Source organism: Alosa alosa, chromosome 20 (genome assembly GCF_017589495.1).
Source record: "Alosa alosa isolate M-15738 ecotype Scorff River chromosome 20, AALO_Geno_1.1, whole genome shotgun sequence".
Lineage (NCBI taxonomy): Eukaryota > Metazoa > Chordata > Actinopteri > Clupeiformes > Clupeidae > Alosa > Alosa alosa.
This window is the reverse complement of record NC_063208.1, coordinates 10,715,960-10,742,557: the sequence shown is the minus strand read 5'-3', so window position 1 is coordinate 10,742,557 and position 26,598 is coordinate 10,715,960. Positions and strand designations below refer to the sequence as shown.

The following is a 26,598-nucleotide window of genomic DNA, read 5'->3' as shown; positions in this document are numbered from 1 at the left end:
AATCAAAAACAGGGTGTGTTAGTTAGTGCTGGTGCACATGGCAATGGGAAGGCAAAACCATCACATCGTCAAAAGGTGTTTTTGTTTAGCTGTTGAGTTCAAATATCAACAATATTGCTATTGAATGCTATTTCTCCAGCATTACTAATGCCCCATTAATGCACCAATACCCAATTGTAACCCACCAGCATTCCAAAATCACTGTCAAGTAAATGAATGACTTGTTACTGTGCCAACATGAAAGTATACCAGCTAACAAGTCATCCCCTTTACTCAGTCACTATGCCCAAAACAGCCTTTTTTTTAGACATTCACACGTTACTACATACAGTGAAGTGACTTCATGTAGTATTTAGCACATGCGCATACACACACAAGAAACTGTGCAACACACAAGAGACATAGCGCAACTGCTTTATGTCCAGATTTTAATCCCACATGAAAACATAAAAACTCAAACATATTCTGATTGTTAATCAAGTAATTACATCAGTGAAGCCCTCCAAAAACTCTTGACTAAAATGATGGATGCGATGCAACAAAAAGAACAGCAATAAAGAAATTTTAATAAGACGGTTCCTCCCAACAATGATCAGCATGTACACAAAATCAGAAACTCCCACTAGAATATACTGTTTACTTTCCTATGTGATTATACTCCTTCAAGCAAGTTAGGGTGTACTGAAGTATTTAATATAAAAATAAGACGCATGCCCCAAAGAAGCGCCTTTCTAACTTTGGACGTCAGTGAAAGAGGAAGGGGGGTAGGGTAAGGGAGGTGACTGGGCTCGGCTTAAAGAAGTTTGTGGATTCTGAAGAGGGAGAATAACTGTCAGCATTACGTTGTTCACATGCAGCCAAAAAAGAAACAACAAAAAAAAAAAAAAAAAAAAAAAATTGAGGTTCAGAGGTAGTTCCACATTTGGGGAACTCGTTCTTGACGGGGGTTAGGGGCGGATAAGAGGAGTGCTAGGTTTTTCAGGGTTAAGCATAGGGATTAAGAACATAAAAGTAATTATTGCTGGGATAGCAGGGCTGTGTCTGTGGTGAAGTTATTGGGGTAGTAGTCGTACAGATGTGGATTAAGGTACAAGGCGTTGAGGAAACACCATGTCAAGTCATTTAGAGCTCTGCAAGTTATTGTGGTGTAAGAAGGTAGATTTGGGTTAGAAGGTAGGCCTCAGGGTGTTTAGGATGTGTAAGTCGTGGTGTAGAGGGACCTTGAGGGATTCAGGGTAAAGTTTTAAAGGGTAGGATAGACTGGTAGAAGTGCTTATTGCTGTGGGTAGTAAGGCTGCTGTTGGCCAGCCTGCTGAGGGTAGGGATAAGGTTGCTGGTTGGGAGGGGCTGCTGGATAGCTTCCCGGCGCAGGTGGCGTCTGATACGGCATGGCATAGGGAACTCCATACTGACCCCCATACATATACGGGTTATAGCCCACTGGCATCTGGTAGTACCTAAGACACAAGAAAACAGGCGAGCAGTCAGGCACACAGCACATCACTGTTGCAAATGGTGAGCATGTGATTTGTGAAGAAGAGTGAAGTCCAGTGTGTTGAGAGGTGCAATAGTAATAGGTGAAGTACTGTGATGGAATAGCGAACACCTGACTGACAGGCGTGAATGTGTGTGAGAGTGTGTGACTGTTAGTGGACTAAGACTGGCAGGGCTACCAAAAAGAAATTCTAAACGGCTGGCAAAATTCTGCTCCATATCAGCTGTGATAGGCAGCCTTGCTGTGTGATGTCCTTTCTGTATGAAATTTGTGAAATCAAATGTGTGTGTGTGTGTGTGTGTGTGTGTTACCCTGGGTATCCTTGATAGGTTGGATATGGGGGTCCTTGGGCTTGAGAAGCTGCAGGAGCCACCGGTGGGGGGTTGCTGCCAGCAGCGGCAGGAGCGGAGCTGGGTGGAGCGTTGCTGCTAGCCGCCTGTGGAGTGACGCTCGGGGGAGGTGGTCTGGCAGGGGGAGCGGCTTTGGCCGGGGTCGTTTGGGGCTAAAAGGACACATTGAGCAGTTAGACCAACAACCTGGTCTTGACCGGAATGTTCCTAAACAGGACCATGCTCTGATTTTTTGCACTCACAAAAATGGTCCGCGGTGCTGGAGCTGGAGTTGGAGTTGGGGCAGAGGCGGGATTTGTGCTGCTGGGAGTGCTCTGATAGGCTGGAACATTGAAAGATGGGGCACTGGGCTCACGGGCAATACTCTGTTGCAGTTCTCTGCAATACACAGAAAGGAGGGTCATTCAGCAAATCACAATCTCATCGAGTCACAAGTACACCATAGACCGAAAAAGACACACACAAAGACTTCATAAATACTCCAAGTTCTTACTTGAGGAGCTCATCCCGCTCTGTCTTGCGGGCAAAGACGATGTCACTGCACTTATTCTGGAACTTCAGCAAGATCTCCGTCAGGTCATTATAAAACTAGAGGGGAATGGGAGGAGAAGAGAGCCCCAATAGAGACAGAAAAGAAGAGGGGAGAGAAGCGCAAAGAAGAGACAACCACATGAATTTACTGCATGTTTAGTGTGCCTATTTGAGTCTGTGTTTGTTCTTCTTTGTAGTGAAAATAACCGGGTGTGTTTATGGCATAAGTGCCCTCCTTCAGGTTGCCAGAGTGCTCAGCTTAGCTCTGTGTTTGTTAAGTGGCCTGAGGTATTTGTGCAGCTACAAGAATACCAGTTCACTTAATAAAATGGCTTTCTGTGTATAGCTGCACCATTTTTGAACTGATGGGAATCCGTATGTGTACTTTTGAATATAAATGTTCCAAGTCAACATGGACACCAAATTGCCAAAGATATATTCTTGCCCATGTACCTTCGTGCCCTCCTTCAGGTTGCTAGAGATCTCAGTGTAGTTGTCGTGAGCTGCGGCGAGCTTCTTCAGGACCTCCTCTCTGGCATTTGCCTCATTGGTGGACTGCTTAAGTGCTGAAAATTCCTGGTGGGAGGTCTGCCAAAGAGAAGGGAACACAGGAATGACTTAACACTGGAACTGGAGAACACACCTCCACCGCATGCCTGGGGTCTGGGTGCAGTAGGTGCCGTGCCTTTAGAAAGCTTCTCCTCTATTTATTCAAATTCTTCTGGGCATAGTCTGTGGTTAAAAGTCTATACAGTAGGGTTTTCAAACAATAAAATTCTCTTGATGAATTGACTGTAAGAATCAGCGTTGAGTAGCCGAATAATTGAGTGAGTAATGTGATCAGACAATGACACATTCAATTTGTTTGCACTGCATCCTGAATATGGCACTTAACTCATTGAGTGCCAAAAACTTAATATTACGTTTTTCCTTCCCATGCGTTGAGTGCCAAAAACGTAATATTACGTTTTTAGCTTTTTTTTTTTAATTACGAAACTAGACACTCTAACACACCTTATATGTGATTTTGGGAACTCTGTGGAATGGAAATGAAATATATGACGATCGAAAACTCATGAAAACGCACAATCTGGACATTTTATCTGGACATTTTATCATAACTCGGTTGCCGCTTTTGGTCGAATCAGTGACGCATGCACGTCAGCTCAAAACCAGGCCATTTTCGTGGGTCTATCACTAGGTGGCAGTCTCGCCAGGTCACTTCCCGGAAACTTTACAGGCAACACTTCATATTTCATGAAAGACGTTATATCTCCATTTCTAGAAGAAAAAAAAAGAGATTTTGATGAAAACTAGCCACTGTTTAGCTTGGGATTTCTCAGGAACAGAGGCGTGTAGAAATACACGGTTTGCACCCACTGAGAGATTAAAGTCTCACCTTTCAAACGAGCCATTGTATGTGTTCAACAATGGTCTAGATTGCTGGTACTCTAGGGCAAAGCTTCCGAAAACAGCTTGGCATTCAATGAGTTAACTAGGAGCTGAATGGCTGACTACAAACTTAATTTACAGGTTCAGCAAGGAGATGACTCAATATCAGTATTATCAACAAGCTAATCATTGCACTATCAATAGCAACTGTTTGGGACAGCATGTGTGCAACTGCCCTCAATCCAGATCCAATCCAGATCCTCCAATCCATCAGATTACCTGACCTGCTTACTCAGCAGGCTACAGATTCTTACCCAGAGTGAGGTTTTTACTCTGTGAGTGTGACAGCAGCTCACAGTAGTATGGTCCAGAGTTGGTGTTTATTTAACCCATAGTGTGTTTTAAATGGTCAGATTTAGACCCCTTGTTGTGAGTGTACCTGTATCTTGGCGAGGAGCTCTTCCTGAGCCCGTAGGCTCTTCTGGACGCGCTCTGTGTGGTTGCCATAGTGTGTCTGTAATGCGCTGGTGCTGAGAGCCTCCTCGTTGATGGCGCCGTCCTGAGCCAGGGCAGTCAGGAAGGAGGACGACAGATCGAAAGTCACAGCCTTGACTTCCTCCTCCAGGGCCTCGCGCTCCTGCTTGACCTCATCCAGCTGAGTCAGCTGTGCTCGCAACACACTGACCACCTATACACACACACACACAAAAAACAACACATATGACAACATGATGACAACATGAAACATGCTCCATGGTCAGTCATCCCATAGACACAGGGGCACCTCTGTGGGGCAGCATTGAGCTTACCTCACTGCCCTGTAGTGTTTTGGTGGGGTTAGCTTACCTCACTGCCTTGTAGTGTTTTGGTGGGGTTAGCAGAGGGGAATGATAACATGATAACAGCATGCCTGCATACCTCACTGCCCTGTAGTGTTTTGGTGGGGTTAGCTTACCTCGCTGCCCTGTAGTGTTTTGGTGGGGTTAGCAGAGGGAATGGCAGCATTGAGCTCGTTCTCAGGGCGGCACAGAAGCGCAATCATCTCACAGTGGGTGTTGAAGCGCTCACGCACCACCTGGTCAGCTGCGACTGCCTTGTCCAGCACACTGCTGAAGTTAGCTCCCTCTGGAGGGACGCGGAGGGAACAGAGAAAGGAACAGGTCAACTACACAGGTGGAGCACAGTGGTGATTGGGCACACAAGGGATACATCTGCATACTTGCTCTCAAAAGCATTGATAATTTCTGCTTTTGTGTCTGTAACAACATCTTGCACTGCAAAAACTGCTTATCTAATAAAATCTAACCAAGATTATTAAAAAAAACTAGTTTGTATTGTTTTCAGTATAAAGAGACTTACCTAGCGCTTTCTCGTGAAATCATTTGACTTTATTTAAGAAAAGTTTGACTTATTTTAAGACATCTCATCCTGAAAACAAGCCAATTTTTCTGCCAGTGTGTTAAGCAAATTTGTCCTAAAAACAAGCAAATCTGTCAGCCAGTGCGTTAAGTAAATTTGTCTTGATAAGACTCCTTAAAATAAGTCGAGGTCTTCTTAAATTAAGTAAAAATTATCTTTAGAGAGCGCGCTAGGTAAGTCTTTTTATACTAAAAACAATACCAAATAGATTTTTTGATCTTATTATAAGATTAATAACACTTAGTTAGATTAAATTTTTTGCAGTGTGTATTACTGTGTGTACCTGTACTGTGGGTACAGGTATATGTGTGCTTATACCAGTTGTTTGGGACTGCGTTTATACCTGTTCTGAGGGGTTTGTACAGGTCACCAGAGGGTGTTCTGTTCCAGCGTTGGTTGAATTTGGCCCTCAACTCATTATCTGTGGCCTCCTCATCGTTCAGCATCTTCAGAGACTGTATATAGTAGAAACGTGTACATGCAATCACACACTCAACATAATGTGGGCCACATGGGCACAATAACATAATAAACTCCCTCTATGTAACATTTCATATTTTCATGTTTGTTTGTTTGTTTAATTTAAGACCATTTCAGCAACTAAGGCTATTTAATGGCCAGAACATTGTGTGCATTGTGAACATTGTGAGCATATTTTCATGTTACGTGAACAAAAAAAAGCAACACATAAAGTAATGGGTGATATAGATTGGATAAGGCCGTCATTAGACATTTCCCCTTCAGTGTTGTAAATACATGACTTTCATAATAGCTTGCCTTAAAACTAAGTAAGTATTTTTCTGAAATATCTGAGAAATGTGAAATAGCTCTCAGAACTAATGCTTCACCTCATTAACTTTAGCCTACAGCTAAGACATAGTCTGAAAACTGTTATAAAACAGAAAGTAAATGGTAATAAAATACATAAATACACATTGATCTTGCAAGATAAAAGAATCATTACAGCACTGACAGACTTATTTTAAATGGAGACTTTTTCTTCCTGATGAGTTTTTTGTATGAGCAGTGCTGACATGGTCAGGATAGGGGTTAAGGGTAATCTAGTGATGGGCAAATGAAGCTTTGGTGGTTCACCAAAGCTTCATTTGCCCATCACTAGGGTAATCTATCTCGGTCTGGTGATCTCACGTGTGTCTGACCTCATCAAGTATCTCTCTGTTGCGTGTGAGAAGCTCTGGCAGCTCCTTGATTAGCATCTCCACACTCTGGAGTCCACCCTGAGACATCACAGCACGGGACTTCTCCAGGATGGACTGAGGCACAGAATCCCCAGACAGATCCTCCAGAGCGGCCGGCAGGTTCAGAGACGCCAGAACTCTGGTGATGAACACAGGTAAGGAATCAACATGCAGTTACAACTGACTGTACAGAGAACTACAACCCTGGTTTTCCCATATTTACTTGCAAAAAGGACATAGACAACATATACATAACTATAACATAAAAAATATTGAAACCGACAAATTTGACTATTTTCATTAATATTATGTGCTCATTTTGAATTTGATGCCGGCAACCCGGTTCAAAAAAGTTGGCACATGGGCAACAAAAGGCTGGAAAAGTTGTGTAATGCTAAATACAACACAAGGAGGAACATTTCATCACTAATCAGGTTAACTGGCCCCATTGGGTATAAATTGGGTATAAATCAGCACCTCAGCAGACTGATATCATGAACTGCGTATGTATGACACGCCAATGGCCTCTAGCGTGTTATCTAACGCATAATAGCATTTTGGCATGTTTATCAACCCCATAACCCTAACCATAACCCTAACCCTAGAGGGCGCCATATACTTGCCATTGACATACACGGAGAAGTGAGACGATAAGTGGCGTGTATGTTTACGCGGCATTGACATACACGCAGATAGCTCAAAATGTGTGCAGAGAACACGCCAGTTGGCTATTTTTGAAGTGGTGTGTATGTATATTTGAGCAAAACCATGATATCAAGTTGATCTCAGAGAGACGTTGTCTTGAAATTGTGAATATTGGGATTTCATCATATATAGTAATATAATTAAGATATTCAGAGAGGCAAAAACAATGATCTTCAGGGGCTTAGATGGCACTATACTAGTAAAAACAGAACCACTGGTTAAAGCTCTACCATGCAAAGAAGAAACCATATTTAGACATGATCAGAAATGCTGCGGTCTTATTTGGGCACAAGCTCATTTCAAACGGACTAAAGCATAGTAGAATAGGCCCATCAAAATGTGTAGGAAACCATGGACTCTGCATCCTCTGGGTTAAAGAGGAGAAGGATCATCAAACTAGTTATTAGTGCACAGTTCAGAAGTCAGAGAGCTGAAATCCTATATTGGGCAAAAGTGGGACAACATGTCTTTCTCAAAACTCCAGCAACTGTTCGTCTCAGTTTTCAAACATTTACAAACACAGTGGTATCCTCACCCGTTGCAGAGATTAGTGGCCTCTCTCAGGCTGCCGACCAGTCTGTTGACCGTTTCGGCCTTCCTCTGGTTGGACATGCTCACTGATTGCTGCACTGCCATGGGAACCATCTTCTCAAAAAGATCTATAAAATACACACACACACACACACACACTTATAGACAATCTAACCCGAGTGTAGACATCAAAGCCATCTAGAGACTAAAAATATAACATGCAAGAAGAGGCAGTGTATTGGATGGTGTATACCAAATAGTACATGATGTTTGAAGCAATATAGTTTGTTGAGGTCTGCACAAGTTCCTAACCTCAAACCACAGCCTGAGCGCATCTTTGTGTAGACCTACAGTGTCCAAATGTGCAGGACATCACACACACACTCAATTGTCACTTCATCATTATGCCCCCCGAAGTTGAGAAGTTTACAAGGGTAAAAGCTTGGCACCCGCAGCCACTGTGGCACTTCTTAGGACAACCCGCTGACAGAATCATAAGTTTGTCCTTTCCCCTTTGTCCACTGTTGAGCACTTAATGGTTACCGTTGTGTGTGTCGTTTAGTTGAATGAGTCATCACTGTTTTATACTGCCTTGGTGTACATGTTGATAGTGGATGTAAATGTGATGCTGAATCTCCCTGTGATGTACAGTGCTGTGGAATAGAATGTCCCTGAATTTTTTACCGGAAAACTTCTGGCTGAGAGGGTTTTGGATGGCGGTGGCCTTGACGAGGGTTGCCTTGCCGATGTGCTCAAGGTCCTTGAGCTCAGGCACACGGTCGTGGTAGATGAAGTCGTTGTCTTTCTTTGCAGCGGTAAGAGCTCTGTTAACACGCTCTGACAGATCCTTGACATTGACATACTCATCATAACGTGATGCAACTGTTTTCACCAGCTCAGTTGCATGCTACAGAAATATAGAAAAGGACAAAGAAATAGTTAAACATCCTCTATGAATCAAACTGATGACAATTCTGTATTACATGACAAACTTCTGAAATCGACTATCCTTTACATTCATAATGGAAAATGAATACCCTACTACTACTACTACTACTACTACTACTACATTCTCAGGGAACACTACGCCCTTTACATTCTCAGGGAACACTATATAATGAATAGTACAATATACCGACCAACGATTTCAGAGCAGCTAGGTAGCGTTCAAGAATCCTTTTTTTAGAGCAGAAGATGAATAAGTGGGCATTGAATAAACAAAGTTGGGCTACTCAAACAAACAGTAAAGCTAATAACCAGATACACCAATTCTGGTTGGAAATATATTTGTATTAATGTATTTTGGCAAGTACATTTTAAACTGCTACAACAAAATTCCCTAATATTCCATGACTTTGCCCCAAATATGATAAAGTACATCAAATGAAAGGATCAAAGTAGACATGAGCCAAATCATTTGCTGCTTAGTAGATCACCACACCTTTACGGAACAGCCACTGAGAGATAAGAAGTGCCAGGAAAGAAAACATCAAATGAAATAACCTGTATGACAACAACTCACTGATATTTATCGGGAAGTTTCAAATAACAAAGTGGAAGTCATATAGCCTACTATGTGCCTGCAGTAGCTGTGTGGTTAACAGCTACTTGCATGGATGCTGAGTTTATCTGACTGGCATTAGGCCCGACATATTCAGATTAGTTTTTTTAATATGTCATGTTGCTATTTTGGTGAAACCTGGGAATTAGAGCTGAAGGTAAACCATGTGTTAGATTTGAGCAATAATGGCAGGCCTATTTTAGATAAAAACCCAGAGGGCAAATACGACCAAAAGCTCACAATATTGGGCCATTTGATATACTGGGTCTTCTAATGTAGATTTAATTGTCATCATCTAAACAGAATGGAAGAATTATATGTCCCTCCCTATGTACCATCAGTTAATCTTATTTCCATGAGACAAATAAGTGTGTAACACACACACTAACACACACACACACACACTCTCTCTCTCTCACTCACTTGCAGGCGAGCAATCTCCTCTCCGAAGCGCTTCTTCTGATTGGCCAGGGCGGCCTGGTGCAGTTCAGCAGTGGCCTGCATCATGCAGTGTTTGGCAGCCAGGACCGGGAGCACCTCCTGGAAATAAAAATACTGACCAGGGAGAGCACCACGGCAACAAACACCACGGCAACCACCAAAACAAGCAAGCAAGCAAACAGACATCGCAGCAATCACAAGAGGAGCACAGACACACAGCATGGGGTACAGGAAGAGAGAAAAGAACAAGAAAATCAGAGCAAAACCCCTAACACTCACACGCATGCCCCCCAAACCATCCCTTCCAAAAACACACACACATACTGTATGCACTCACTTATATGATTCAAGTTAGTTACCGTAATTTCCCAACTATTAGCCGAGGTTGATACATTTCTTCAACTATGAAGTCAATACACAGGGGCAGTTAATATGGTAATTATATGGGCAGTTAATATGTTTTTTTTTATTAATATGGGGCAGTTAATAAGGTTTTGTTTTTTGAACTTGAATAAAACACGGTCCTGCAGTTTATACACAATGCGGCTAATACACGGGAAATTACAGTACTAGCTGCAACTTTTTTCAAGGTCTATGATGTGCCTATACATTAGGTAGGACAATCTAGAAAGGTGTATGTTTGTGTGGTGGAGTGTGCGTGCGTGCATGCAAGTGTCACTGCAAGTGTACGAACCTTGGGAAGATTTTCTTTATACTGGCACTGCTTAAATGCATCGCCGTAAAAATCTGCAGCTTGGTTAGCCAGTTTAGCGATAATGGCATCCTTCATCTTATCTAAAAGAACACATACAAATGTGCATACACAAAAATGAGGAACACTGCATATTATTGGCATGGTAGAGATCAAAGGTATTGTTATTATTTAGTTGTAGTAAAGTTGACACATGTGGACTTCCCTTCTTAGTCCCAGAACGTTTATTTACAATTTTTTATTGGTCTTGACATAGGAATGAAATTACAAGTCTCGAAACAACCATTAACCGTTAACCTTGGTCCTAAACCGACACACTGTACTTTGTACCAGCTTCCACTTCCACATACTATATCTGCAGAACACACTTTCCCCTAATTATTCTCATCCTTCTTATACATCATCAGAGATTCCGGTCCCTAGAGCAGGGGATCCCAACCTTTTTTGGTAGGTGACCCTATTGATGAAGTCACAAAACATTGGCGACCCCAATCATTCACAACATGAGAGAGTGCATCTCATCTCTGCTGTAACATCCAGTTGAGAGCGGTATTTCCCCCAAATGTCCTAGCAAGCTAATTTGTTTGTTTGACTAACTCGCCTGGTAGTTTAGCTACTTTGAAGCAATCAAAGTAGCAAAGTTGTTTTGCTGCTTTAAAGCAATCAAGCATTATTCCTCATGATGAGCTCATGCGGCATGTCTAAGTTTATTTTTAGGCTACATAGCTAGATTGTAATGAAGGATCTGACTTAACTTGGATATCATGGGGGTTTCCATATATATTTTTATGCAATGTACTGGTCAATTGTAAGATACCCCATATATCTCAGCCGACCCCATTTGAATTTCAGGTGACCCCACATGGGGTCGCGACTCCAAGGTTGGAAAACGATGCCCTAGAGCAGTGGTCCCCAAACTACGGCCCGCCACTTCATTTTGGGTGGCCCCCCAAAACATGTCCGTGGTATATAGCATCTGGCCCGCATGGGAGTACGACATCGTCAAACTATAACCTCCGTAATTTCCCCCATTCATTCTCTATGGCAAGTCTTAACAGTACACATGTATGCACATGGCTGTTTCGCGTTTGCCATCGAAAACGGAATGAAATGTAGACCTACCTGCAAACAATGTAAAAGGCCTATGCTGACTGCATCAGTGCTCAAAGTATTCTACAAGTTTATCAATTAATTGTTAATAACTAACTAACTTCTATTCAAGTCATATTTCTGGGACTTGCTGGGATATTTTTTTCTATATTTTATTCACTCGTTCAAATGTTCATACAAATTCACAAAGTTCTCATCAGGTGAGTGAAAGTGGTTATTTCAGATGTTTTTGCCAGCACTTCATAAAACTCATAGTTTGAGAACTTCAAATTATTTGTAGGATATTGCTTGTTCACAACTTGAGCTGTGTATGCAAAGACAGAGTTCAGAGTTCACACATTTTGAATAAAATACACTTTTGGGACTCCCTGCTAATACTTTTGGGAATGCTATTTTTTATTAGTATAATTTCATTTGAGCTACATTTTACACTGATATGGCATGATTGCAATATAAAACACAGCTAACAATGGTATTAAATTGCAGTAGCCTATGATTAAATGTAATGGAATATTCAACTAAGGTAGACTGCTGTTGTTCACAGCACTAAGCTATTTATGGTTACTAATATACTCAGTAGTCTCTGGCCCTCTCTTAGAGCCAGGCATAGTGAGCTGGCCCCCTCTTAGAGCCAGGCATAGTGAGCTGGCCCTCGGAAGAAAAAGTTTGGGGACCACTGCTCTAGGGGATAGCACTCAAGAGCATTTTGCTTGTACCAGGGTTCCCACTCCAAGTAAAATGTAAAATTCCATGACTTTTCCCTGACTTTCTATGATCTATAATAAATGGTACAATATACTGACCAAAGATTTCAGAGCAGCCACGTGGCGTTCAAGAATCTTTGACTTTTTTTTAGAGGGAAAGGTGAATAAATGGGCATTGACTAAACAAAGCAGTAAAGCTAATAACCAGATATTCACCAATTCTGCACGGAAATATATTTGTATCCATGTATTTTGGCAAGTAAATTTTAAAATACTTTAACTACTTTACAACAAAACCCCCTGATTTCTCCATGACTTTTCCCAAAATATGATACAATTCCCTGACTGTCCTTGTCTGGAACAGACTTTATCAAAATTCAATGATTCTTCTGAAATTCCATGACCCGTGGGAAGCCTGTTATACATGCCTGTGAAAATGTCAGATAAATAACACTAAATACTACAACTCCCTTGTGAAATCACTGCATGGATGACATCTGGCATCATTTGACTTCCTGTCCTTCCGACCAAACCGCATGACAAAGCAGAACACAAAAAGTCTTTGGCAAATGTGTGGTGTGGACAGTATATGGGAACCGCCTCATTTCATGACTACTACACTTATACTTTACACAAAAGGTCTTGATTCTCTACCTACCAGTCTAAGCACTACATGGCATAAAAATCCTCACTTTAATTGAGCGGGTGAAATAAATAAATAAATAAATAAATAAATAGATAGCAGAGCGGTCCAAAATATGACCGCCGCCCAGTCCAGCACATGTTTTCCACAAAAATAAGTCACGCTGAAAGGCATATATGATTCTAACTGTCTCACTGAATTGCATTATGCACACTCAATTCTCACTGGTATCTGCTAGACAACAAGTACCAAAACATGATTAGTTCATAGATTTCACATGTAATATACATTTTATACAACCCCACCCCCATCTTGCCTGTTCATAATTCTGAGAAATTCTTGAATTGTGTGCATGTGTGCGTGTACATGTTTATGTTTATGTGTGTGTGGGTGTGTGGGTGTGTGTGTGTGTGTGCGCGTGCGTGCATGTGCTTGTGTGTTTGCCTGTTTATGTGCATGTGCCTGTGTGTGTGCATGTGCAGCTGCGCGGCGGTCATAATAATCTATGTGAAATACAGGACTGTGTCTCAAAAACTATGATGTCTGTTTATGTCCATTCAATAGTGATTCACAGTGTAACATGGTTACAATTACAAAGTTTCACCAAAGTCCTTTTAGGCAAGTCCCTCCAATCGGCGGCCATATTGCAACGTATTTTGGGCACTTATCGGGCATCTATTTCAGACAGAACTGCGTGTGCGCAAGGCTTAACGACACCAACTGTGCTCCAGCTGCAAGATCACAACACATGATTGGCACGATGTATTCGCCTTATTCACCCGCCGGCCAGAACGAGGCTACAGGGTACACTTGCTATTACACCTCAGGTCTCTGGTTTCAGTAATACCATGGCCAGTCCACATGGCTGATGTACTGCACAAGCAGTGTCTAACATTTAATTCAGGCTTGACATCTAGAGGAACTGTGTAGAGAAAGATGCTTACCAGAGGTGGCTTTGATGCAGAAGACTTCCTGAGCCTGAGCCAGCATGATCTGACTGAGGGTGCTGGCAGTCTCTGGGGAGATGTCCATGGTAGGCTCCCGGGACAGCATAGATAACACAGTGTCTTTTATGTGTGCAAATGCACCACTGGCGAAGCTACAGAGATAAAAGCAGGATGGAGGTGTCAATTTACTTGAGTCTGTGGGGTTCTGTGAGCCTTTTCCAACAGGTCATTTCTTTTTTGCTCTAAGTTATGGTCTGGTATACTGCTGAATGCATTAGAATAAGATTGAAGAATGGTAGTGTGAGTACACACATGTATATATTAATGTTTTTTTATCTTAAAGCTCACTTGATAGTTCTTGGCAGCAGCCTTTAGTCCTTCATCACTGTCCAGGTTCTGCTCTGAGGCAATCTGACTGGCCAAAGCTCCAATGTTGAACAAAACGCAAGTCTTCTCATAGCCCAAACATGCCAGTGCTGCCCAGACCCATAGAAAAACAGAAAAGACAATGACGACCACACCCCTATAAGTAAACAAACTGTTCCAAAGGGTCCCTCTGACATAGGAGCCATAAAGGAATACGTAAGTGATGATTCATCCATTCCAACCAGTCAGACTTTATACATTTAACACTCATCTTAAGTGATTAGTGACAGATGTGGTAGTAGGTTTCAACCAACTAAATATAGATTTCTTTTGATACAATCAATGTAAAGTTTTTAATTATATGACTGTGCCATTTTGTTTACAACTATATTGAACTAAATAGTATTCTTCAGGTCAGGATCTTGCATAAATGTGATTACCTTTGCCAAATTCATTATAAAATCAGTGATTAAACCTTTTGTAGTCACATGTCGCTTCACAGTTGCTGATTAAAAAACATGGCCTACATTCCTCCTTCTGTGTACACTGTATGCATGACTGAGTCTCACCAAGTTTAACAGAACCTCCAAAGAGAGATCCTTTATCAAAGGCATCCTTCCAGGTGAACGTGAGACAGAGCTACAGGAAAAGGGAATACATATACATTAATAGTCATCAGCAGAGAATTTCAGGTAGACGTTCCACAATAGGACAAAAACAGCTATACTAAAACGTTAGCTATATTTGAAGTGCAAAGTGCATAACATTTTTAAAATCAGAATAACATTTGCTTTGCAGATTTATTTACCCTGGGTAACTATCACACACAGGCTAGTTTGAGATAACTGCTCAGAGTGCCAACCACATATCAGTGCACATTATTTAGGTGTTTAAATTGTTTGTTTTTTTTATCAGATATGAAAACACAGCCACCAAAAGAGCACACAGAAATGGCACTTTGGGGTGGGTGGGTAAGTAACAGACACAGATCCAAGTATAATTAACCCAAAAGGTTTAATGAGATGTAATGAAGTAATCTTGAAATCTTGAATTAATATACTAGGATCCTCCTTTATCAATAATGTGTACACACAGATCTGTGCATAATGGGTAAGTATGACCACTCCTATGCAAAGAGCGCAATTTATGAACTTGTACTTGTACTTAGGAATGTGCGTAAATATACGCACATCTCTGACCATGCTTACGCAGAGCACCCAGTGGTGGAATAGGAAAACTGCAATATAAATAAATCACGAGTGCCACATCAAGAGACAGCAGAGTTTAGAACTTCATCAAAGTCCACTGTTGGAGTCTGGACAGACTAGACAGCTCCATTTCTTGAGCGTCAGGTCCATTGGAATGTCTTCGTTTTCAATTCAGTTCTCATATTTTTAAACATCTTCAACCAAAAATTTTAGAGCTTTGCACTTTAGAATCTTTGTCTTAAACAATTTCAGCAAAAGTTTACGACTTAAGAGCAAAGATTTTAGAGCGTAGTGCTCTAAAGTCTTTGGTTAAGAGCATTGCTTTTTTCCCCCTTAGCAACCTAGTTGTATACAAAACTAACACTCATGCAGTAAGAGGTTAGCAAGTGGCTAATAATAAACGTGATCTACTGTACTGGTAATATAACCATTGGCAATTAAAATTGCACTTCTTCCATTGTTATGTCTTAAACTATTGCTAAACAATGTTATTGTTTGTATGAATTGATCGTCAGATGCATTTCATAACTCACCACCGCTGGGTGGTGGCTTTAAGTTTGTCTTCTTTGCTCTGTTCTCCATTAATTCGGTGAGGAAATAAACTAAATCCATGTGGCTTTTAAAGGAATTATTTCATATCATACATAGTACTATACAATTGGAGGTGTTTCAGAATGCAAATGACCCAGAGCCTACACAAGTGTGGTGGATAAGAATGTGTGGGATTTATCAACGCTGATTTCTTACTGGTGTGCATATAACCAGCATGTACATTACATATTGTTTGTTCTACATTTCACTAGTTAGATTTAGAAACCTTTAAAATCTAGAAACTTTTCACGATTGATAAATGAGGGCCCAGTCATGAGTATCTGAATAGCTGTTAGTGTCATTAAGTAGAATTGAGTGTGTTCGTGTTTGGGGGGGTTCTTACCTCTGGGAATGGAAATTTGGGTTCAACGACACAGAGCTGATCATAGTACCTGTATGAAGCAGAATGTAGGTGATACTTAGTGAGGAGCATATCAGTCTATCAGTCACAGCCACACCACAGTTTAGTTCCTACTTCACGCTACTGTAATGTAGCCACAGACAGACACAGATCTATTTGGCTAACAAATCCTGAGAACCTTTCCTCTCCATGCAAATCAGCCTCCTGCTTGGCACTCTCGAGACTTCCTCAGGGGAGATTCAGGGAGGAGTTAGCTTTACTAAACCAAATTATCTTTAAGCAATTTTTTTACTGTATTAATAACATTGGTACAAATAATTAATTACACAAAGAGTTAGATGTGGCACTTAGCACCATATACCTATAGCTCAAAAGGGATGGACTAGATTGACCATTAGGCCTTGGTTTAATCATTGGTACTTCTTTGGGGATGTTATGACATGCAACTAGAGTTAGGCTCAAAAGTTTTTGAACCCATGCTAAAGTTGAATAAAAATAGGAATATAAAATCACCTTTTGGAACTTGATCTTAACGCCTTAAGTAAAAATCTTGATAAAGTTCCCTTGGCCTTTGGAATTAAAATAGCCCCACATCATCACATACCCTTCACCATATCTCACGATTGGCATGGTACTTTCCATAAGATCATCTCAATGCAAATCAAACTAGCTATTAGGCTAACTGAAATAAAACCATGCCAATCTCTAGGTATGGTGAAGGGTATGTGATGATATGGGGCTATTTAATTCCAAAGGTCAAGGGAACTTTATCAGGATGCATAGTGCATACACATAGATGTCTTGTATTTTAAGGAAACACATTTATTTACGATACATTAATCATTCACAAAGAAAATTGGTGTCCTTAAAGGTTGGATATTTCCTCATTTTTTTTACTTGAGGCATTAAGACCAATTAGCAAAAGATGATTTTATATTCCTCTTTTTAGTCAACTTTAGCATGGATTCAAAAACGTATGAGCTGTACACTGTACACTAATATATTAATTATCAAGGTCCTGGGCAAACAGGATCAGTAACACAAATCACAATCATGCTGTTAATGCTAGAACTGATATAAAAAATATGAATCCATGTTCACAACTTTTAACTTCATAAGAGAACTCATTCAAACATTTTACTCACTCTAGCATACAGATCGATCATGCAATTAGTGCATAAAGGCATCCTGTTTCAATCACTGAATTATTAATAAAATAAACACATTACTGAGAACTCTATTGATTATACCCATGAGTGCTTATAGTACTTACAAAAAACCCCAAAACATATACCATATTAACTGCCCCCGTGTATTAACCTCATAGCTGAAGAAATTTAGCAAAATCAATGTATTAACCGCGACTAGTAGTTAATAAATAGAGAAGAAGTTCTTGAAGACCCAACTCTTCCGAGAGTACCTCCTCTCCTAACACTTCTAACAACCCAAACATACACTTACCATGCACTTACTATACACTTACCATGCACTTCCCTTCTTCTCTCCTTACACATCTAACTCCTTCTTCTTCTTCTACCACCATCCCCTTCAACTACACTTTGACTAGCGCTGAAACTTCTGCATTCTCATCCTTTGGTAGTAGTATTTATTGTCGTAGTATTAATCGTTACCTAAGGTCTCCTCTGAAATGTAGTTTGAATGCTAGGCCTAAAATACAAGAAATGCCTTGAGATAAAAATAGTTGGACTGGTTGAATATGATTGGTTGAATCATTGGGGAGGTTTCTTCTCACCACTTCCAACATGCAGCACCTTAATGAAACATGTGACACCTGCCAGTATGTAGAACACTAACCACACATTGCAAATGCTGTTTTTTTGTTTTGTTTTTGAGAGAGAGAGAATGGATGGAGAGTGGGGAATGGTGAATGTGTATCCTAGCCTAGAAATCTAGACGCGCCCCTAGCGGCAGCAAATTACAGCCCTGCTGCCAGGGCTAGTCTAGCAACTCTCCGTTGGCTTGTGAGCTCCAGAAATCGAAACTTAATCAGGCCATTGAAATCGTGTATAGAGTCGTTAGGTGGGCTTAACATAATGATTGATGGCAGAGTTGCAAACGGTTTGGCTTTGAATTCCCTGCTACTTGAAAACAAATTAAGATGGATGTTGCTGCTGGCTTAACAGTGTGACACGAAGTTAAGCTTTTTATTATGTTGGCAAACGCTTGAACTAGCCAACCAGCTCCGCTGGTGGGAAACGATGGGACTCATTAGCGCTGCCGCTCCCCATTGCGTGCAGAGGGAATTTGAAAGACAACTGATTATCCCGCCCCTTGGACTGAGCACTGCGAACGGTGAGTGCCCAGACCCTACATTTTAATGTGGGTCTGGCTCGCCAGGCTATGTGTATCCTGCATTTGAAACATTCTAAACCAATTCAATGCAGGGCTCCAGAGTGCGACCAATTTGGTCGATTTTATGCAATCTAATTTTTCAAAGTGCGCGAAAAAAAAAAAAAATCGGAGGTCGCACCGGTGCAACCAGCTATTCGAGAGAGGAAAAAGTGTCCGCATTGAAACTCTAACCTTTGGTTCAATAACAGACACATATTTGGCCAATATCGTGGTTTAAACAAATCACAGATAGTGAAGGGTGGGACCTCCCCTCTAATTGGCCGTGGCGCCAGTGCCTGTGTGTAAATTTGAAAATGCATGTGGTGCAGAGAGAGAGAGAGAGAGAGAGAGAGAGAGAGCCGTCAGATAAACAGAGTGGATGTAGTTGCATTACAGTGTGGTCACATAGGCCGAGATAAATGTCCCCTCTCCCCACTGCCTTTCAGCGGCTGGCAGCAGCAAACCGATCCGACGAGCCCGAGATGATGATCAAGTTTATAGTTGCCTACGATAGGCCTAGTGAAACTTCCCTTCACCAAGTTCAGTCCGAAATAATTATTCACCAGAAAAATAGTTTGAAGTAAACCCGACGTAGGCCTATAGGAATGCCACTTGCACCAAATTTATAGGAGTCATTGCAGATGAAAAGACGTCTTAAAATTGCGAACAATGCATACAACGACCGAACGACAAAGATACAGATATCGCCGAAAAGGAGTGCGTCATTGACCGCAGTTACATGCAGGGAGTAACCCGGTTTTCAACAGCAATATTCGTTTTGCGCGCGAGATACAGATCGATCATGCAATTATCGCGCAAACCGAATATCGCTGCTACATTTAAAGCCTGAATATTCCCTGCATGTATACATTGGTCATTGTGTACGGTGAATTGAATGGACACATTTAGATCGAGCATGGCAAGTCATTGCAATAGCCTATAATAATAGGCCTACCATTTCGTTACTGCATTAACTATGTTCTTATTGACAATTTAAAAATACTAAGATTAAAAAGTAAATTGCATTGTGGGGCTGTCAAATGATTATTGCAATCATTGCAAAATCACATAAAAATCCCCCAGGCTACTTGGAACATCTCTTTAAATTGTGCTCAAATACATTTCTATGGAAGATGCTAGCGTGGCGAGCTGGTTTAGCAAAGGCCTAAAGATCATGAAGGATAGTATGTAAAACATTGAGCCATGAGATGTGCAGTTTGAAGCCCTCAAAAGACGTGCACTGTTAATTTACTCACTGTTATTTTTATTTAATACATCTTGAGATGTTTTAAGTTTAAATTTCAGCTCAGTGAAGCACTTAAAGCACCAACACTTCATTAAGTTACTTTTCTTGTAGAATTGTAAATCATAACTCATAGGACAACCTATATAGGACAGTAATTAAGGAAAAAAAGTGAACCTGCTGCTGTGTTAAATGCGATGTGGTTGAAAATTTGGGTGCACCTAACTTTTGTGCTGGTGCACCTAAGAAAAAAAGTTAGGCGCACCAGTGCAACCAGTGCAAAAAGTTAGTCTGGAGCCCTGAAATGCCTCATATAGATGACACTCAGGGTAGCAGTTAAGGATGAAGGTGAACACAATTTGAATTGGTGATTGTTTCACCTAAATTTAAAGGGTTGTTTCAAGATGTTGTTGCATTATCACAAAGTGTGCACATTTAGGTTAAGTAATGCAACTAATGTGACTAACACTGCTGTATTATCAAAGGCCAAGCTTCTGCATAGTGTGCTGTCAGGAGTGAAAGGTGTTTTTTTTATATAGAAATAAGAACAAAATGCTACAGCCACTCACAGCACCTTTAAATCCATGTCATTGAACTGGTCCAAAAAAGCTTAATGAGAACATGGCAGGCAAAACATAAAATGTGGGGCTTTGAATAATTCTAAATCTTTTTAAATTGTCAGTGACAATGTGTCACTAGGAAGTAACAGTAACCTTGTCTCCAGAGAGTGCATGCATTAGCCATGGATGTGGGATCACCAGGAAGCTCACACTATCTACACCCAGCTTCCACCTACATATCCTCACATGCAAATAACATTGTCATGTATGGCAGACAATGACAGATTAGACAGGAGTAAGTGATGGCAATTTAGTGTCATACTTATTGATGGCACAGAAATCCAAAGGCTCACTTGCCAACGCTTTCCAGCACATGCATTCATGTTACAGATGATTATGATGTGATGTTGACGATTGTAACTATTTCAGACTGGTAATGATTTAAGATTCTAGTTATTCCTCATTTTCCGACACCGTTCAACATAACCATACGAGAAGTAGCCTACTCAACTGACAAAATACATTAAGCTAGCGGGATTTGCTACTAACTAGCCTGACAAGTAAAAGAAAGGCGACAAGCGCCTTCCTTGTGTAACGCGTAAGATTACCGTTAGGGTAATGGTATGTAGACAAAGGTTGTGTTTCTTCGACTAAGTTAGCCTAATGTTACTTAGTTTATCATTAAATTACTTTAGTAAATTAGGTGGAATAGCACTTAGCTCGTTTGCAGCAAGCAAGAGATTGCAGTTTAGCCAACCAATAAAGCACCTTCCAAACTTTGTTGTCACATCCAAACAAGAGACCGTCGCTTGAAAACTCGCCGTTTCGATAGACTTAACGGCCAAACAATGTCAGAAACCCACCCTAGTTTACAGGTAAATTGACCGTGATCATGGGTGCGGCGGGCAAGTAGCTAACATACGTAACGTTACTCCATGCTAGCTATTTGGTTTACCACAAAGAAAGAACTAACAACAGGAAACACTTAATCGAGTTGTATAACTTGGAGTGATCAGAAAAGTTAACATTACAATAATGCTCACCGCAACAATATGTCCAAGGAGCTCTCGTGTTTGTCCAGGGGCCTCCCAAGAGCGCTTTTGCGCAGCTTATTGAGTTCCTCAACCGCACGTATGTATTCAGCCTGTTCCTCACCAACTGGATACGTGGCTGTGACAAATTTCGATAGTGGTTTCACTAAATCGACTTCCGTGGACTTTTTAAACGGGACTGATATAAACGTCGCCATATTGGCGCGCCGGATTATCGTTTCTTTTTCAGTAAAACGCAAATCTACACCTGAAGAAACACAACAGTGGCTAACTTCCTGGGTACAGCTCCGTCTGGAACGTCAGAACACTTACGTCATAGCAAAGGGTTGAGCGAGACTTTCTAGAATTTCCGAACTTCCGGATTCTGCTTATGTAGGCCTACCAGAGGGCGCTTGTGAGCAAGTAAGTGCGCACTTGTCTGTGGCACTGGGCACGGTAGGCTACTAAACCATGGATGATCTAATACCAGACATGTGGACTCGAGTCACATGACTTGGACTCGAGTCAGACTTGAGTCATGATTTTAATGACTTCAGACTTGACTTGATAAAATTCGGCATGACTTGCGACTCGACTTGGACTTGAATACTATTCACTCAAGACTTGACTCGGACTTTGCCTCTTTGACTTGTGATGGCTTGACATGTCTCGAATCAAAACTAAATTTCCTGATCGTGTACCAGTCAACCCAGAGACGCTTTCCCGACGAAAAAAAAAAAAAAAATAAATAGCGGAGACAAGCGGCCAGAGCACAGTTCAGTAGCCTACTGCCACTACCCCCACACGCGTTACGCACTGTGTGTAGGGCACCAAGAGACAGAGGAAGGACCAACATTTAGCCAATCACTAGTAGCTTTACTGCAAACTGATTTGCACTCTTGTTAGAGAACGTTTGTCAAAAAGCACCAACAGCATGTTACATAAAAGATGATACTTTTCGAGTCCTCTCCATTAAGATCCAACTTAAACTTATGCTAAGCTACTGCATTTAATTGAGAACACATCTAAGCACGCACGAGAGGGAGAGAAAACGAGTAGGTTCCAGCTGGCTTGTCATTGTTGATGATGATTGATATCTTCTTTTAAATATAAGAAACATATAAAAAGAAATCGTGGAGGCAAAAAAATACGAGATTAGAGGAGATTGTGAATTTATCCGTTTCTCATTAGCCTACTATACTGTTATAAACTATGAGATCCAGGTCACTATGACATAGCTGCACTCACTGTGATTTGGAAAGTGGACAAGAATATTATGAAGAGTTGTCTTTGCTTTGTGTAATGGAACTGGTGAGTCTTGAAGTATTCAATAATTTATTTACATGAAGCACATGATATGCCGATTGAAACGCATTCCACTCAGCTACTGTAGCTAGGTGGCTACTGGCTACCAGGCTCATAATTCACTTTTAATTGCAAACAGAAAATGTCAAGCAAGCATCATGTCATACATGCTTCTCTTTCCAAAGGAATGAAAGCTGTTTAGCGCAGGCCTAGCGCAGTGAAATACCATCAGTCAAATTATTACTCATCCTTACAGTGGGCTCCGCAATTTGGAAAAACATTATATATATTTGCAGCTGTGCTGAGTGTCATAGCTATCCATTTTGTAGAGATTACTCAGGTATGCACATGTGTATATTACACAGGTATGCACATGCCGTAAAAGATTACAAGACAGAAACATTGAACATATTTTAATCTGTATTTATAAAAATACTGTGGATTAGATGGAAGTGCTAAAATTATGAGCGATAGTCTAATAATGGCATTATTAAGTGAAGAGTACCTGATGACTTGTTCAGAACTTGAAAAAGATTGGGACTTGGACTTGGACTCGACTTTGATGTGACTTGGACTTGGACTCGACTTGCCCTTCTCTGTATTTACTTGGGACTTGACTTGGACTTGACTGCTAAGACTTGGGACTTACTTGTGACTTGCCAAACAGTGACTTGGTCCCACCTCTGTCTAATACCATACACAGTGAAAGTAATTTATATAAGTTACACCCCCATTAGTAAAATCTCTGTAAACGTTTTCTAATAATCTCTTGTAATGACAACTGCAATCATGGGGTGATATGGCTTGTTTTGCCTAATTTTGCCCAATAAAGCTGAAGATGAATGTAGGCTACAGAAATTGTTGGGCATTTGTTTTGGCACTACGATTGTAAGACATTTAGGCTAAACCTTCTGAGATTATTGAAAGTTTTGTTTTATCAGACCTATTGCTTGGTCTGCAAATGACAAATATGATTAATCTTATTATAATGGCTACATTTCATATCCACAAATGTACATTTACAGGTACAAATCATGTGTTTTATTGCTCTATTTCAAACTGTATATTTAGCCTACTCAATGCAGCACATTTAAATCTGTAACAGCTTGCTGTATTTGTAGTCCATAGCTCTTTGCCCCACCCTCCATCAAACTGAAACTTCAATTCTTATAATTGTCACGGTTGTGCAGGAGGACCCAAGTGCAAGACTCCACCAGGCAGAATTACGGAAAAAACAGATTTTTTTTTTTAACACAAACTTTACATTTAACGACTCACTTACGGGACTTTGACTTAGACAAACAGAGAGACAGAGGACTGGACGAAACCAACTAGACAATAACAGGGAACAGGTGAGGAGGCAGAAATGGAGGGAAAACAAACAAGACAGGAAGCACAGAAAAGTCCCCTGAAAAGTCCAACCAAGGTGGGCAGAGGGGGCCTGGACGGAGGGACTGGTCATACAGACTGTGACCACGGGGCAGACTCAGACGGGGGCAGACTCAGAGGGCTTGGGCAGGGAACGAGCAGACGGGCAGACTCAGGGGCAGGGGAAGGGACAGGAACAAAGACAGTGACAGGGACAGTGATTGGGATGGTGACTGGGACAGTAACAGGGACGGTGACAGGGATGGTAACTAGGATGGTGACTGGGACAGAGACAGAGACAGAGACGGGCACAGTGACGGGAACAGTGACTGGCACGGTGACGGGGATGGTGACTGGCACAAAGACGGGGACAGGGACAGACCACTCAGGAGAGACAGGAACAGAGAAGGGCTCGGGCAGAGGCGGGGCCGGAGAGTCAGAGGGAGGTGGAACCGACTCGGGCAGGGGCGGGGCCAAAAAGTCAGAGGGAGGCGGATCTGGCTCAGGCAGAAGTGGGGCTGGACAGACAGGCAGAGGCTGGGCTGCCGGTGTGGCGTCGGGAGACTCGGCTGGGAGACTCGGCTGCCGGCGCGGTGTAGGGAGACTCGGCTGCCGCAGGCGTTGCGGGAGACTCGGCTGCAGCCTTGCAGGGCGTGCGGCGACTGGGCTGCAGGTGTGGCGTGAGGCGACTGGGCTGCAGGCGTGGCGTCGGGCGACTGGGCTGCGGGCACAGGAGTGGACTCGGCTGCGGGCACAGGAGCGGACTCGGCTGGGGCGCCTCCGGGCTGGGCACAGGAGGCATGGTGTTGGATGACCGGGTTGGCCGACGCTTGGCACGTCTCCTCCGGGAGGGAGCCTGAGGGACCTAGATGAGGTCTCGGGGGGAACTGGAACTCCTCAGGCTGGGGTTCTGGACCTGAAGCGGCCGGCTGAAGGCGCAGCACGCCCACCCTAAGCCCCTGGCAATGAGCTGGAGGGGCAGGGTCAGGCGGGAAACTAGCAGCCTAAAAAACTGGGTTACTGGAGGGACCAAGGAGGGACTGAAGGCTCTTACCCAGACCTGACAGCTGGTCGGCCAGGGTAGCCATTCCTGGAACCTTCAGTAGCCAGGGCCTTGAGGAAATAGTCCTCTCCATCAAGGTAATGATAGCCTGCCGGCACTCCAAGTCAGTGGACTTCACTAGCTCAGAGTTGAGCCTGCTGAGAGTGTAATCCACCTCAGTCAGAGTCTGCTGGGTCCATTTGTGGTCGGATCGTACTGTCACAGTTGTGCAGGAGGACCCAAGTGCAAGACTCCACCAGGCAGAATTATGGAAAAAACAGAATTTATTTTTAACACGAACTTTACATTTAAAGACTCTCTTACTTACGGGACTTTGACTTAGACAAACAGAGAGACAGAGGACTGGACGAAACCAACGAGACAATAACAGGGAACAGGTGAGGAGGCAGAAATGGAGGGAAAACAAACAAGACAGGAAGCACAGACCAAATAAGGAGATGGGGCGGAGACAACGACAGGTGACAGGCAGGTAACACAAAGCACATGGGGAACAGGCAAAAAAAAACACAGGACAATACACAAAATGGCCACCAGGGTGGCATAAACTCCAACAGTCCGGGCCAGATCCTGACAATAATATATATAAACATAAATTAAAAAGTGTGATAGAGCATTGCAGGCATCGGGAATTTAAATCCACAAGCTGTGTTTTTTATGTTAACTTTATAGCAATGTTACAAATATTCTCTTCAACAAAACAAAATATGCTTTCCTCTAAGGGCATCTGCTAATTTAATGCAATGTGAGATATAGCCTTAGCACAAACATTGGTGGGTCACCTCAACAGAATTTTTTTTTTTCCACACACCAGGGGCCTTATGTGTTTGGCTTAGGCTTAACACACTGTGTACACAGGATAGGCCTAGCATTTATTTCCAAGTTCTTGTACTCCGTATGAGCTGACCCTACCGTCTTAAAATAAATAAATAAATTTTTGGGGCAGCCGTGGCCTACTGGTTAGCGCTTCGGACTTGTAACCGGAGGGTTGCCGATTCGAACCCCAACCAGTAGGCATGGCTGAAGTGCCCTTGAGCAAGGCACCTAATCCCTCACTGCTCCCCGAGTGCCGCTGTTGTTGCAGGCAGCTCACTGCGTCGGGATTAGTGTGTGCTTCACCTCACTGTGTGTTCGCTGTGTGCTGAGTGTGTTTCACTAATTCACGGATTGGGATAAATGCAGAGACCAAATTTCCCTCACAGGATCAAAAGAGTATATATATTTATACTTATATATATTTACACTCACCTCATGGCATTGCCATAATCAATCTATAGGGTCATTGTTAAATGTTGTCAAGCAAAACAAAACAAATTTTTAAACAAAATGAAGTATTTCAAATGTTATTGGTCTTATTGAGCAGTGAAAGGGCTCCTTAACTTATATCTCAAGTGTAAAATATATGGTTCTAAA

The 26,598-nt window shown here is 42.0% G+C and overlaps 1 protein-coding gene across 2 annotated transcripts; it reads right to left on the bottom strand.

Annotated features, from left to right (window-relative positions):
* Positions 1–402: 402 nt before the first annotated feature.
* LOC125285447 (programmed cell death 6 interacting protein) lies at positions 403–21,794 on the bottom strand. 2 transcript variants are annotated; one of them, XM_048229899.1, is made up of 18 exons: positions 21,465–21,794; positions 16,249–16,297; positions 14,676–14,745; positions 14,088–14,216; positions 13,738–13,890; positions 10,319–10,419; positions 9,607–9,738; positions 8,307–8,529; positions 7,627–7,750; positions 6,348–6,525; positions 5,531–5,642; positions 4,724–4,893; positions 4,208–4,456; positions 2,830–2,964; positions 2,339–2,433; positions 2,088–2,223; positions 1,807–1,997; positions 403–1,457 (listed from the first exon to the last, which is right to left on the bottom strand). In XM_048229899.1, exons 1-18 carry the CDS (start codon positions 21,668–21,670, stop codon positions 1,274–1,276), a joined length of 2,637 nt encoding a protein of 878 aa, XP_048085856.1. In that variant the 5' UTR covers positions 21,671–21,794; the 3' UTR covers positions 403–1,273. The 2 variants fall into 2 exon arrangements, with proteins under 2 accessions (XP_048085856.1, XP_048085857.1); XM_048229900.1 differs by having other exon boundaries at positions 9,607–9,723.
* Between the last annotated feature and the right edge of the window lie 4,804 nt (positions 21,795–26,598).

Excerpts from the sequence above, each read along its gene's own strand:
- LOC125285447 (XM_048229899.1), bottom strand. The coding sequence starts at position 21,670 with ATGGCGACGTTTATATCAGTCCCGTTTAAAAAGTCCACGGAAGTCGAT. Across the intron at positions 2,434-2,829 it reads ACCTGAAGGAGGGCACGAAG|TTTTATAATGACCTGACGGA; the intron begins GTACATGGGCAA and ends ATTCCCCTCTAG. Across the intron at positions 1,458-1,806 it reads ACCTATCAAGGATACCCAGG|GTACTACCAGATGCCAGTGG; the intron begins GTAACACACACA and ends CTTGTGTCTTAG.